Source organism: Podarcis pityusensis (assembly GCF_964106645.2).
Source record: "Podarcis pityusensis genome assembly, chromosome: 13".
NCBI lineage: Eukaryota > Metazoa > Chordata > Lepidosauria > Squamata > Lacertidae > Podarcis > Podarcis pityusensis.
Window position 1 is genome coordinate 12,991,520 of NC_138038.1, and position 13,888 is coordinate 13,005,407.

Genomic DNA, 13,888 nt, shown 5'->3' on the forward strand with positions numbered 1-13,888 from the left:
CATACGTGCATAAAACAGGAGTTGGTGCTTTTGGGCTCTGCTGTCGGTGGGGTGTGCTTGGATACCCTTCTGCTCCGCTCCTCAGAAGACATATGAAATTGCCTCCAAATCCAGCGCCGATACTCCTTCCCTCTTACCACCACCCCTAAAAATCAGAGAATCATGGAGGGAAGCTCAGCTAAAGCAGGCAGAGGGCCTTCTCGGTGGTGGCACACGTCCTGTGGAACGCCCTCCCACCAGATGTCAAAGAGAAAAACAACTACCAGACTTTTAGAAGACATCTGAAGGCAGCCCTGTTTAGGGAAGCTTTTAATGTTTGATGCATTACTATATTTTAATATTTTGTTGGAAGCCGCCCAGAGTGTCTGGGGAAGCCCAGCCAGATGCGTGGGGTATAAATAATAAATTATTATTTTTATCCGAGACAGACGGCCATCGAATCTCTGCTTAAAAACCTCCAAGGAAGGAGACTTACATATTTCAGGCCCTATGCAAGCTGATCCAATTAAACAATTCCTCGGTGCCATCTATACTTTAAGACCAAAATATGATTTTTTTTTATTAAAAAAAAATCCGCTATTTTAAAAACTGCTCTGGAGAAAGGTGAGGTGGTGGTTTTGTGATGCTGTGCAAAGTTGCCATCTAGTGGAAGGAAGCAGAACTGGTTTCTCCTAGCCTCTACTCTTCAGTGAAGGTTGTACTGTACGTGTGGACCAAAACAGACTGCTCTAGTTATGCATGTCTATACATACCCACTATCTAGCGAATTGTTTGAAGTCCACAGGATGACACCCACCCACCTACCCACTCACTCCTCATGGGTCAAAGGATGGTGGCTAATTTTCTATTAACCTCAATGTTTCCACTGTCAGAACATCCTGCCATTTGCTGGTTCTGTTTGAAATTGCTCAGCCAGCCTTCTCTAGGAGATATTTTATTTGCACACTTTTTTTTAGTGGTTAGGAAATTGTGCAGATTATCTATCTATCTATCTATCTATATATCTATCTATCTATCTATCTATCTATCTATCAAAAAGGTAAAGGACCCCGGACAGGTAAGTCCAGTCAAAGGCGACTATGGGGTTGCAGAGCTCATCTCGCTTTCAGGCCAAGGGAGCTGGGGTTTGTCTGCAGACAGCTTTCTGGGTCATGTGGCCAGCAGGACTAAACCGCTTCTGGCGCAACTGAACATCATAACAGAAACCAGAGTGCATGGAAACACCGTTTACCTTCCTGCCACAGCGATACCTATTTATCTACTTGCACTGGTGTGCTTTCGAACTGCTAGGTTGGCAGGAGCTGGGACAGACCAACGGGAGCTCACCCCGTCGCGGGAATTTGAACCGCTGACCTTCTGATCAGCAAGCCCAAGAGGCTCAGTGGTTTATACCACAGCACCATCCATGTCCTTCCTATCATCTATCTGTCTATCTATCTCTGCAAGTGGAAAAAACAAAAGCTTTATAACCAGACTGGATTCTTACATCATCAAAAAAGCAGTCCCCCCCACTTTTGGGGTGGGTGGCAGCCTTTTCAAAGTTCGATCAACTGCCGCAGGAGGTCAATGATCCACACTACCCAATATACTGTTTCTAACAGACGGCAATAATGGTTGCCTCAGAGGTAGAGTGTGGCAGACAGAACAAATAAATCAATTTCTTATTGTCAGATTCGGCGGGGAGATGCAGGGCTGAGAGAGGGTAGTGAATACCAGTACAGTGGTACCCCGGGTTCCATACGCTTCAGGTTACATACGCTTCAGGTTACAGACTCCGCTAACCCAGAAATATTACCTCGGGTTAAGAACTTTGCTTCAGGATAAGAACAGAAATCATACTCCAGTGGCGTGGTGGCAGCAGGAGGCCCCATTAGCTAAAGTGGTGCTTCAGGTTAAGAACAGTTTCAGGTTAAGAACGGACCTCCGGAATGAATTAAGTTCTTAACCCGAGGTACCACTGTACTGTTTCAGTTCTTAAATATTCATTTGTCTCCCATTATTTAAACTGGTTGGGCTGGGGACACAAGCCACTGGGAACATCTTCTTGCATGGGTGCAGTTGATATAAACAGATGTTTACCAGGAATATATTGCCTTTGTATTTCTGGGGGGGGGGGGTGGTTCAGGAAACTATTGGGTTATCCAGATAGCAGGTCCCTGCAGTTCAGTCTCTGAGATTCCCTTCCCTCAGCCCTGCGCATGGGAACAAACCACACAGACTCCAAGCTTCTAGGCCATACCCTGCCTGCTGTGTTGACTGGGGTGGGGAGCAATGTGGGGAAGTAGTGCCGTCAGGACAGGACTATGGGGCAGAAGTCCAGGGCTCCATGCAGAAGAATGAATCTAAAATTACTCAAATGCACCACTGATGGAGTGGAGGGAGGGGCGAAGCAAAACGGCCTACGTTTCTGGACAGAATATATAGGTACTATGTAAAAGTGCAGCACATCTTCCTAGGTGATTGGTAGAGAATGAGAACAATTTTAAAGCTGACATTAAACCCTGAGAACAGATCAGCACATTGCTTTTGCTATTTATTTATTTTTACTTTTAAAAAATAAACGATATAGAGAGTTCAAATGGTTAAGACTCTTAATTGCACTTTAAACCATTTCTAACACAAAAAAATATCTCGTGAGTCCTTCCAAATACTTGAAAGGAAAAAGCTGAAGCACGTTTTTTTTAAGACATTGTGGATTTTGTTCACCAAACTGTCCCCTCATTTCAATTATTATTCAGCTCCATTCACCTCACCTTTGCATGCTGGAAACACTCCTAAGCCAATTGCCTATCAGTCTGTTACCAGGAGATAACATTAAGAAATACTTCGTTTTTATAAGAAGTCAGCCACAGAGCCCTATCCAGACGTTAGTATCTGAGAACCAGTACAGACGGCAGTTCTTCACTGCTTTTGGAAAAGGAGGCGAAAATGGCTGAAGACAGAAGCTTTCACAAAGTTTGTCCAGCAGATAGCAGTTGTTAAATCCAGGGCTCTGTGCATTCTGCTTTCCGTGATCGCATGCGCACAGAATTTGACATTGGGTACTGAATTCGGCATCTTTAAAACCTCTGCTTTCGTTGAAAAAGCAAGCAGGTATCTAGGCCTTGAGGCTGCAAACATAAACCTTGAAAGTTTTTTGTGTGTGCATGTCTGTTGCATGCCAGTAATACAGAGGCAAGGCTTTTGTTCACCCCTGACAAGCAGAATAAATTATGCAGAATATGCAGCCACAGGAAAATCTGCGTAATTGATTCAGGCCACAAAACCCAGTTTTTCATACATTTTTCTTTTTAAGTGAAGCACATACACAACTCTGGTTGAGTTCCTTAAAACTGGTCTTCTGGTTCCATGCCTAAGCTTGAACATGGCAGGACTCAAATTATGAAGACTTGCATCTTTGGCCATTTCCTTCTCTTCTGTCTCTTCTTCCAAGACTTCTGAAAAACGCTAGTAGGGAAGTACTGAAAGCAGAACTGGCCCTGGAACACGTGACATCGGACGCCGCCTACCATTAAACTAAAACACCTGTTCTTTTCACCTGCAATAGAGATTCACATTAACCTCATAAGGAAAAAATAAGGTATCTTCGCTCATTGGGGCGAATCTGGACAACAACAACAACAATACCCCAACTTGAAACCAGGAGGGGCTCTGTTTCCAAAGTTACAATGTTGAGCTGAGTACAAGGAACCTGGTAAGAGAAGGTGGTTAGCTCACTACAGCACATGATTTTGGAAGGGCCCCTGTGAGAGAAGTCTTTTGGATCTGGATGCCAATTGACAGTTGGCCAAAAGTGCTTTGCATTATACAAACGACTCCTTCACACCACGTTTGGTGCCCCCCTTCTCTTTACTTTTGCTAGGGTCGTCTTCCTTTGTTCCGCCGGAATCTTCCTTCTTCTCTTTCGTTTTCCTGGGGTCGCCTTCCTCCTTTTTGCCAGGATCCTCCTCTTCCTTCGTTTTGCCGGGATCGCCTTCCTCTTTTCCCCCACTGGTTTTGCTAGGGTCATCCGTCGTCTCTGCGCTGGCGACTGGTTTAAGTTCAATAGGTGGGGAGGTTTCTGGAGACACTTGGATGTCTACCTCTGAGCCCGAAGACCCATATATTTCATTCATTTTCTTCGCAATCAATCCTTCTTTCTCGGGGGCTCCTTCCAGCAGGGTCTCCTCATCCTGGCTGTGCCTGTACATGTAAGAGGCCTGTTTCATCGATCGCCTTAATAAATACCTCCGAAACGCCCGTTGGATTTTGGTGGCACACACCTCCTCCTGCTTCCTTTTCAGTGTGGTGGTGATGGGTTCGTAGGAGACCTTTGAGGGGTTGGCAGCCATAAACTTCTCCTCCATGGACTGCTTTAGAGCATCCATTTCCCCCGAGTCTCCCAGCACTTCTTTGGTAAGTGCAAAGAGGATGTCCAAGCAATGTATCTTATCCCCAGGAACCATGGGCAAGTCCAAAGTGATCAGCTTGATCTTGTTGGGCTTAGCGATCCGCAGCGGAGGTTGCAAGGTGTCCGCAAAGTCCGAGAGTATGGCGTAATCAATGAACTGCGTGGCGTCGGGGTCAAACTTCTCCCAAGTCTCATAGAACATCTCAAAGTCGTCTTCACACAGAGGTTCGCTGCTCTCCTCCGTGGCAACGTTGAAGTTCTCCAGGATGATGGCAATGTACATGTTGACCACTATCAAGAAGGAGATGATGATGTAGCTGCAGAAGAAGAAGATGCCAATGGCAGGGTTGCCGCAATCGCCCTTCACATGGCTGCCAGGGTTCTGCAGTTCGGGGTCACAGTCCGGAGGACCGCTGTTCAAGATGGGGTTCAGCAAGCCGTCCCAACCGGCCGACGTGGTGATCTGGAAAAGGCAGATGATGCTGTTGCCAAAAGTCTCGAAGTTGAAGATGTCGTCCACCCCAGATTCCTTCTTCACGTAAGCAAAGTTGGACATCCCAAAAATGGAATAGATAAACATGACCAGGAAGAGGAGGAGGCCAATGTTGAAGAGAGCAGGCAGAGACATCATCAAAGCAAAGAGGAGCGTCCGGATGCCTTTGGCTCCCCGAATCAGCCGCAGGACACGCCCAATTCTGGCCAGGCGGATGACCCTGAAGAGGGTGGGCGATACGAAATATTTCTCAATGATGTCCGAGAGGACAAGTCCTGAAAGACAGTTAAGAAGACGTCATTTTTTTCAGAACCTCTTGTCCATCATCAAAGAGATACAGTTTTTTAAAATTGCTAATAGCAAATGGATTTGCAGAGGCAGAGGGCCTTCTCAGTGGTGGCGCCCGCCCTGTGGAACGCCTTTCCATCAGATGTCAAGGAAATAAACACCTATCTGACTTTTAGAAGGCATCTGAAGGCAGCCCTATTTAGGGAAGTTTTTAATGTTTGATGCTTTATCGTGTTTTATCGTAATATTCTGTTGGGAGCCACCCAGAGTGGCTGGGGAAACTCAGCCAGATGGTGGGGTATAAACAGTCCCTTTTTTCCTAAAAAAATGTTTAGGGGTACTCTCATTCTGACTCAAGAAAACCACCATTTTATAGTTCAAATCGGGGAAAATAAATACAGTAAATGGACAAAAGTACAACGATTCACAAAATGTTTAGGGGTATGCATACCCCCAGAGAAAAAGCACTGGCTATTAATAAATAATAATTATTCTTCACACTGCAGAAAAGGTTCCGGTCTTTTGTTCTAACAGCAAGCTAAACTGAGATGTCAAAGGTGCAAAGAAGCACAAAAGAATTAAAAACAAACGGCATTTTAAAACACCACGATCTGCCTGACAGGGACCCATGAGCTTATAAAATGATGATGGCGTAAAGCAGGGGTGGAGAACCTCAGGCTCCTGCTACAACCTTGGCCCACCTGGATGGGTCATGAGTCCATCTCCCTGAAACCACACCCACCCGTACACCAGGTGATGTCAGGGACTGGGCAGAGGAGGAATGGTGGTGACTACCTCCCCAGCCTGACCCTTCCAGAGAAGTGGAAGACAGTTCGGAATTACAACAGGGGTTTGAGGGAGGTCACAGCTCAGAGGCAGATGAGGGGGAAAGCTGGGAAATAATAGGAGAGGAGGAAGACCAGGGGAGAGACAGCTGACGGACTCAGTGTCTTTAGAAAGCGTTCCAGACCCCCACCTCCCAGAGAGCCTTGAAAGTAGGAGAGCAAAGAGCTCAAAGGCAGAGGGCACTTCCCCGCACCCAGAGCGATGACTCATGAGGAAGTGGGAGAGATGGAGGGGGTGGATATTGACTTGGGACAACACCAGGGACAACACCAGGAAAAAGGCCAGTGTCGTATCAACATTCGGCTAGCACCATGCTGAAGAAAAGAGGTTACGAGAGGCTTATTGGCAATACACATAATTGACTGAATGACAAGAGAACATGATTCTGCTACAATGAATGGTATGAAGATACAAATTTTGATTTCCCTTGCAGTTCATCTCTTGAGAATAATGAATGATGAAAGCGGGTGCAAAATGCTGCGGCGAGACTCCTTACGGGGTCATCGCTGCAGGATCACATTCACCCGGTGCTATACCAGCTGCACTGGCTCCCAGTGGAGTACAGGATCATGTTTAAGGTGCTGGTTTTAACCTTTAAAGCCCCATACGCCCTAGGACCCTCGCCTCTCCTGGTATGTCCCACGGAGGACCTTACGGTCTTCAAACAATAACATCTTGGAGATCCCAGGCCACAGGTAGGTTAGGCTGGCCTCAACCTGAGCCAGGGCTTTTTCAGCTGTGGCCCCGATCTGGTGGAACGCTCTGTCACAAGAGACTAGGGCCCTGCGGGATTTGACATATTTCTGCAGGGCCTGCAAGACAGAGCTGTTCCACCAGGCCTTTGGTCCAGGCACAGCCTGACCCCCTCCTTTGGTAATCCTCACAGAACTCTAGCCCAATGGCTGCCATTAATTTGATTTGAACTGACTTTAGAATGAATTGACTTTAGAATGCTGTATTATTTTACTGTTGTTAGCCGCTCTGAGCCCGGCTTTGGCTGGGGAGGGCGGGATATAAATAAAAATTTATATTATTATTATTATTATTATTATTATTATTATTATTATTATTCCGAGAGGCTGCATTCCAAGCCTCTCTCTGTGAATGTTGAATAAAAAGCAGGTGGTAAGGATTTTTCCATGTTTTATCCGTTCCTGGCAACCTGCTGTGCAGGTTGTTTCCTCTTCCACCTGACATGGGGGGCGGGGAAGCTGACAGCAGCTGTTGGGAGATTGGATCATCAGCAGAGGGTGAGTGGGGAAAGGGGATTAATCCTGCCTGATTCGGCAGTGTGTTCCAGTTTCCTAGTCAATCCCCGCAGAAGCAGGGGTCACCATCATGTCTGCAGCCCTGCCAGTCAGCTGATTGTTGCTGCTTGCAAAGTACGCACAGGGCTTTGCGGCATTTGCTCGTCGGATGATGGGTGGTGTCTACAAACCCTTTTTTGGCTCAGCTGTGTCTTCACCTGCCCCGCACATATCCCTGATGTCAGGTGTAAGGCAGGTGGGCCTCACTTAACTGAAATGGCCTTGCCAGGCAAATGAAGAGGCCTGGCAGGCTTCATGGGATGAAGGTTTCCCCACCACCATAGGTGCCAACTCCTAGGGGCTAAGGCAATTTTGGTACCCCGGTTTTTGTTCGCCAGGCCCCCTCAATGTTCAGAGGACGTCGCACAATGTTGCGTGTGCAACATCAAGGTATCAGGATGTTGGGATGTCGGGCGACGTCACACCGGGTCTCTGAAGATGGGCTGGAGAAGTTGGCGCTTCTGCCCACTGCTGAGCTACAGAATAAGATTTCTCTAAAGAGAGAAAAATGTGCTTCTAGGCTGAACGTGGTAAAGATGCTCCTATGTTACCTTCACTACTCTGCTGAACGCCTCTGCCCTACTATTCCCCATTATGCCTACTGTCAGATTTAAGATTCAGGCAGGTAGCCTTGTTGGTCTGACGCAGTCAATATATAAACAGTGGTACCTCGGGTTAAGAACATAATTCGTTCCGGAGGTTCGTTCATAACCTGAAACTGTTCTTAGCACCACTAAAGCACCACTTTAGCTGATGGGGCCTCCTGCTGCCGCTGCACCGCCACTGCACGATTTCTGTTCTCATCCTGAAGCAAAGTTCTTAACCTGAGGTACTATTTCTGGGTTAGCAGAGTCTGTAACCTGAAGCATCTGTAACCTGAAGCGTCTGTAACCCGAGGTAAAGGTAAAGGAACCCCTGACCATGAGGTCCAGTCGTGGCCGACTCTGGGGTTGCGGCGCTCATCTCGCTTTACTGGCCGAGGGAGCCGGCGTACAGCTTCCGGGTCATGTCGCCAGCATGACTAAGCCGCTTCTGGCGAACCAGAGCAGCGCGTGGAAATGCCGTTTACCTTCCCGCCGGAGCGGTACCTATTTATCTACTTGCACTTTGACATGCTTTCGAACTGCTAGGTTGGCAGGAGCAGGGACCGAGCAATGGGAGCTCACCCCGTTGAGGGGATTCAAACCACCGACCTTCTGATCAGCAAGTCCTAGGCTCTGTGGTTTAACCCCCAGCGCCACCTGCGTCCCATGTCACCCAAGGTACCACTGTAGATATTGTCCAGTAGCATCAAGAACAAACTTAGTTGGTCTCTAAGGTGCTACTGGACAATTTTTTTGTCAGATTTAAGAGTTATTAAGAAAGAGAGCAGGCCCAAATGCCGCCCATTTGCCACCTTCACATTTTCCTCACCTATGATGGAGATAATGACCACGACGAAATCAAAGATGTTCCAGCCGACCGTGAAGAAGTAGTAGCGCAGGGCAATCATCTTGAGGAAGCACTCGGACGTGAAGATGACAATGAAGATCAGGTTGATTTGGAAGAGGATGTTTACCTTGGTTTCGCTTTGGTCGTCTGTTTCCACCATCATCGTCACCATGTTAAGACAAATGAGGATCATGATGACTATATCAAAGGCTTGTTGGGTCACAAAGTCAAAGATCATCGCTTGGTATTTGTTCTTTAGTAAGGTGGAAGGCAGGCAGGCAGGCACGGGTGTGAGAGAGAGACACACACACAGGAAAGGGACAAAGACATACGGGCAGAGACAGACGAGGGAAGAGAAGAGAAGAGAAATGGAGGAGAAAACCCCACACAAGAATGTTCAAGCGGGCAAAGAAATGGGAAAATAATCGCCCGGCATCCAACCCCATGGAACATGATCTAAGAATGTACCGTATTTTTCACCCTATAGGACACACTTTTTCCCCTCCAAAAATGAAGGGGAAATGTGTGTGCGTCCTATGGGGTGAATGCAGGCTTTCGCTGAAGCCTGGAGAGCAAGAGGGGTCGGTGCGCACCGACCCCTCTCGCTCTCCAGGCTTCAGGAAGCTATCCACAAGCCTTGGGAGCCCGCGGGAGTTCCTTCCGGGCTCCCACGGCTTGCGCAGAGCTGCCTCTATCCCGAAGCCCAGGCGCGCTGAACAGTCGCGCTCGGGCTTCGGGTAGCTCTGCGCAAGCCGCGGAGCCCTCCCACGGCTTGCGGAGAGCAGCCTGTTCTGGGGGCTGGGGTCAGGGGAAGCTCGGGCTTCCTCCACCCCAGCCCCACGCCTGGGGGGGAATTCTTTATTTCCCCCCCAAAAAATTAGGTGTGCCCTATGGGGCGAAAAATACGGTATGTGTGCTCCAAAAAGTTTTTGTGTGGAATAACAGGACAGTGTGCTGGACTTGGTCTGGGAACACCCCTGGCTGAATAGGAACCTCACTGAGATGATTTGAGGCAAGGAACCAACTCTCAGTCCAATCAAGCCAGCAAGGTTGCTATAAAACAGGGTTTCCCAAATGCAGAACTCCTGCTATTTTTGGACTACAACTCCCATCATCTCTAGTTAGCAGGACCAGTGGTCAGGGATGGTTGGAGTTGTAGCCCAACAACAGCGGAGGACCCAAGTTTGGGAGACCCTGCTATGAGACCGTATTTTAATATTTTAATGTTTTAATGTTGTATTTTAATCTTGTTTTTAAGTTGTATTTCAATCAATTTGTTTTTATATTGGGTATTAGCCGCCCTGAGCCCGGTTTTGGCTGGGGAGGGCAGGGTATAAATAAAATTATTTATTACTATTATTGTTATTATAAAAGTAACAGAGAACAACCCATGAATTACTCACTACCTTTGAGCTCTTTGGAAGAACTGCAGGATAGAAAAGGAAGGAAGGAAGGAAGGAAGGAAGGAAGGAAGGAAGGAAGGAAGGAAGGAAGGAAGTTGTTTTTGTTTTTTAATTTCTGAGCCTTCTGTTATGTAAATGCACATAATGTTTGTTTCTCCTACCCTAACCATGAGGAAGGTCAAAAAGCTCTGTGGCAAATTGAAAGTTTGTCCTCTGATCCTTTCAGACTGACACTTGCCTCCTTTGGCTTTCCTTAGCTGTTCTCAGGACCACTTTTAACAGACGCCTGTGGTCATTAAGAACCAGCAGGATACAAATTCCCTGACTGGTCCAAAAGCAGAATGGTGATCCTGTGCATAAGACGCTTAAGAATTTTAAGTAGAAACCCTATGTGTAGTTTTATTTGTTTATTTGTTTAGATTGATTTTTTAAATAAAAACTATTATTTCCTTCTTTTTTTGCAGCCTAGATAACCTCATGGGCAGAAAATACACAGCGCTAAGAAAAAAGAAATCATAGGCTGGCTCAAGAAAGCAGTGGTGTTTCAGTTTGCATTTTTCAATAAAGTAAAAATAAAAAGCTTTAAAATAAAATCAAAAGGAAGGAAGCAGTGGGGAGTCGAGGGACTTTGATCTCAGCAGAAATTCAGAAGCAAAGGAGAGAAGGAAAAATGGGAAGGATGTAGTATGGTAAGCAGGGGTGGAGAACAGATGGAGATTGCGTGGGAAGCAATCCCAGGTCTCCCCTTCCCCACTCCCTCCCTTGTTCCAAATAGATTTACAAAGATATGCAACAACATCAGGGGTGCACACTATCTGCAGACAGGTTTGCTTATCCTCTGTTGTTACGAAGCCCAGAGCCCTGCATTCCCTTTCCTGCAGGAATCTTGGCTCAGCGCATGAAAGGAAGATCTCTTGTTCACACATCATGTAAAGAAAACTGACCTTTTGTGATCAAATGAATGTTGGGCATCATGCAACTCTGGTTCTGTGGGTGCCGGAATACGAGATCTCTCAAATTTATATTCAGACTTCATGGTCCTGCCCATGCAGTGCTAAAATTGTTGCTGTGCAACTTTAGATTGAGCAACTTAATGTCTTGCCAAAGTGGTGCAGGCTCTAGTTATCTCCCGCTTGGACTACTGCAATGCGCTCTACGTGGGGCTACCTTTGAAGGTGACCCAGAAACTACAACTAATCCAGAATGCGGCAGCTAGACTGGTGACTGGGAGTGGCCGCCGGGACCACATAACACTGGTCCTGAGAGATCTGCATTGGCTCCCAGTACGTTTCCAAGCACAATTCAAAGTGTCGGTGCTGACCTTTCAAGCCCTAAACGGCCTCAGTCCAGTATACCTGAAGGAGCGTCTCCACCCCCTTCGTTCTGCCCAGACACTGAGGTCTAGTGCTGAGGGCCTTCTGGCGGTTCCCTCCCTGCAAGAAGCTAAGTTACAGGGAACCAGGCATATATATATATATAAACCATAAAGTCTCGGTAGTGGCATCTGCCCTGTGGAACGCCCTCCCACCACATGTCAAAGAGAAAAACAACTACCAGACTTTTAGAAAACATCTGAAGGCAGTCCTGTTTATGGAAGCTTTTAATGTTTAATAAACTATTGTATTTTAATTTTTAGTTGGAAGCCACCCAGAGTGGCTGGGGAAACCCAGCCAGATGGGTGGGGTATAAATAAATTATTATTATTATTATTATTATTATTATTATTATTATTATTAAAAGCCACTCAATCGTAACAGGGGAATACTGTGGCTGTACTTGCTGCAAATTACGTTTGCATTAGTTGCCTTGGTATAATTTCTCATGCACCATTTCCACTGGCTTTTAAGTGATATGGGTCTTCTGCACATTCTGCTAGTTTTATTGCTTTACTGCTGTGGCTTGGAAATTGTTTTATACCGATTTATGTTCTAATACGTTGCTGGGTTCTGTGCTTTGAAAAATTGTATAACCGTAAAACCCAACATCATACAACATGCCAGAGTCAAGCCTTCATTACGGTGCACTGTATTATGTTGTGGTTTAGGGTGCAGTAACTGTCGGCTACCTTGGACCAGAAAGGTGGCTTCTCATTATTTAAGCAAATAAATACCTGGGGCCTTGGGATGGGCTTTTGCGGCTTTTTTGAGCCTAGCTTCTTCATGGCGTTGTAGTATTTCTTTTGTTCCTCTGTCATGAAGATGTCCTTTCCTCCAAAGTAAAAAAGGGAATCACAACTTATTAGACATGGGAGGCGTCTGTTGCAGTGCCCAAGACCCACACAAGGTTTCCACAGTCTTTGACTGGCAGCCCCACATCACACCCAGTTTCCAGGGCTCAGTGTGAACCACAAAACCTGCCTTTTAATTTCTGAGGCTGAGCGGTGGTAACTGGGCTGGATTTAGAGAGTCTGGTCAATTTCGCTTGACCGCCTCATCTTTTCCAAACACCCAAACTCTCCTCCCCGCCTTCCACTCGTAACAAGTCTCCTTCCTTGTTCCATAGCTGTCAAGCGTCCCTTATTTGGCGGGACAGTCCCTTATCCCAGTGCTGTGTCCCGCTGCTGTCCCTTATTGATGATGTCCCTTAAATTTCCTGGGTTTCAAAGGACGTAGCTCCTCTCCCTCCCTCCCTGCCAGCCAGGGAGGAGGGAGGCTCCAACTGTGTTGCTTGGCTGCGTTGCTCACCCAATAAGGAGTCTAAGAACGACTGGGGGATGGAGCTTGCATGCCTTGTGCCCAGCCGCGTTGCCTGGTTGACTAAAATCCCTTATTTTGGCTGCTGATCCCTTATTTTCGAGGCTGCTGGTCCCTTATTCTCAAATCCGTAAGTTGACAGCTATGCCTTGTTCATGCACGCTAGTTTATTTTTCTCTGTCAATCAGTTTGTCACTCGACAGCAGAAGCCTCAAATGCTTCCCCTCACTTCCACCCTGTCAAATGATGCTAACTCACTCTTCAATGTCCTGTGAGAGCTTTGGATTTCTAGAAACGCCCCTGTTGTTGCCAGGCTACTCTATTGTGGTCTTAAGTCTTGGGCTATTTAATTAAACTAAGGAAAGACGTATCTAACCGGCTGCTCTAAGCCCTGCTCCATAGCTGTCTTTGACTGGCCCAGTCCCAAAAATGGCCTTGGCCATCTTCTCCCTTCTCCCTGCCAAACCACTTCAGTCTATTAAAAGAAGGGCCCAGGAAAGTGAAAAGTTGTTCTTTCAGAGAGCAGGTGGTTTCCCTCCCTGATGCAACACACAAGTGCTTGCGGCTAACCAGAGGTCCAGGGACTATGTAGCTGTCTCTGTTTTGAAATGACTTGATTCAATGAAAGCACTGCAGGGGGTTGGACTAGATGACCCACGAGGTCCCTCTGCAAGTCTATGATTCCATGATTTTTGAAAGCCTGTTGCTTAAGGGTAGTGGGCTCTCACATTTTTGACTGTCTTGAAGCAGCTGATGGAAGCACATTGCTCCCTACAGAGGTCACCCTCCCAAAAAAGAAGAATCACAGGTACTATAGTTTACTCCTTGCAGAGTCACAATTCCCAGCAACCTTAAACTACAGTTCCCATGATTCTTTGGAGGAAATCATGTTTTCAATGTGTGTGTGTGTGTGAGAGAGAGAGAGAGAGAGAGAGAGAGAGAGAGAGAGAGAGAGACAAAAATAATCATGGGAACCGTAGTTTATGAAGGGTGCTGGGAATTATAGCTCTAAGGCTGTGTCTACGCAGTCTCTCATT

At 46.7% G+C, this 13,888-nt stretch overlaps 1 protein-coding gene across 4 annotated transcripts in view; it reads right to left on the reverse strand.

Moving 5' to 3' along the window:
• Nucleotides 1–564: 564 nt before the first annotated feature.
• Nucleotides 565–13,888, reverse strand: part of SCN4A (sodium voltage-gated channel alpha subunit 4) — a 107,349-nt gene continuing 94,025 nt past the window's right edge. For all 4 annotated transcript variants that reach the window (XM_080976453.1, XM_080976454.1, XM_080976451.1 and 1 more), the window contains 3 exons: nt 12,269–12,373; nt 8,738–9,008; nt 565–5,158 (listed from right to left, as the gene is read on the reverse strand). In XM_080976453.1, coding sequence (XP_080832579.1) covers nt 3,804–5,158; nt 8,738–9,008; nt 12,269–12,373 — 1,731 coding nt within the window. In that variant the 3' untranslated portion in view covers nt 565–3,803. The remainder of the gene's footprint in view (nt 5,159–8,737; nt 9,009–12,268; nt 12,374–13,888) is intronic.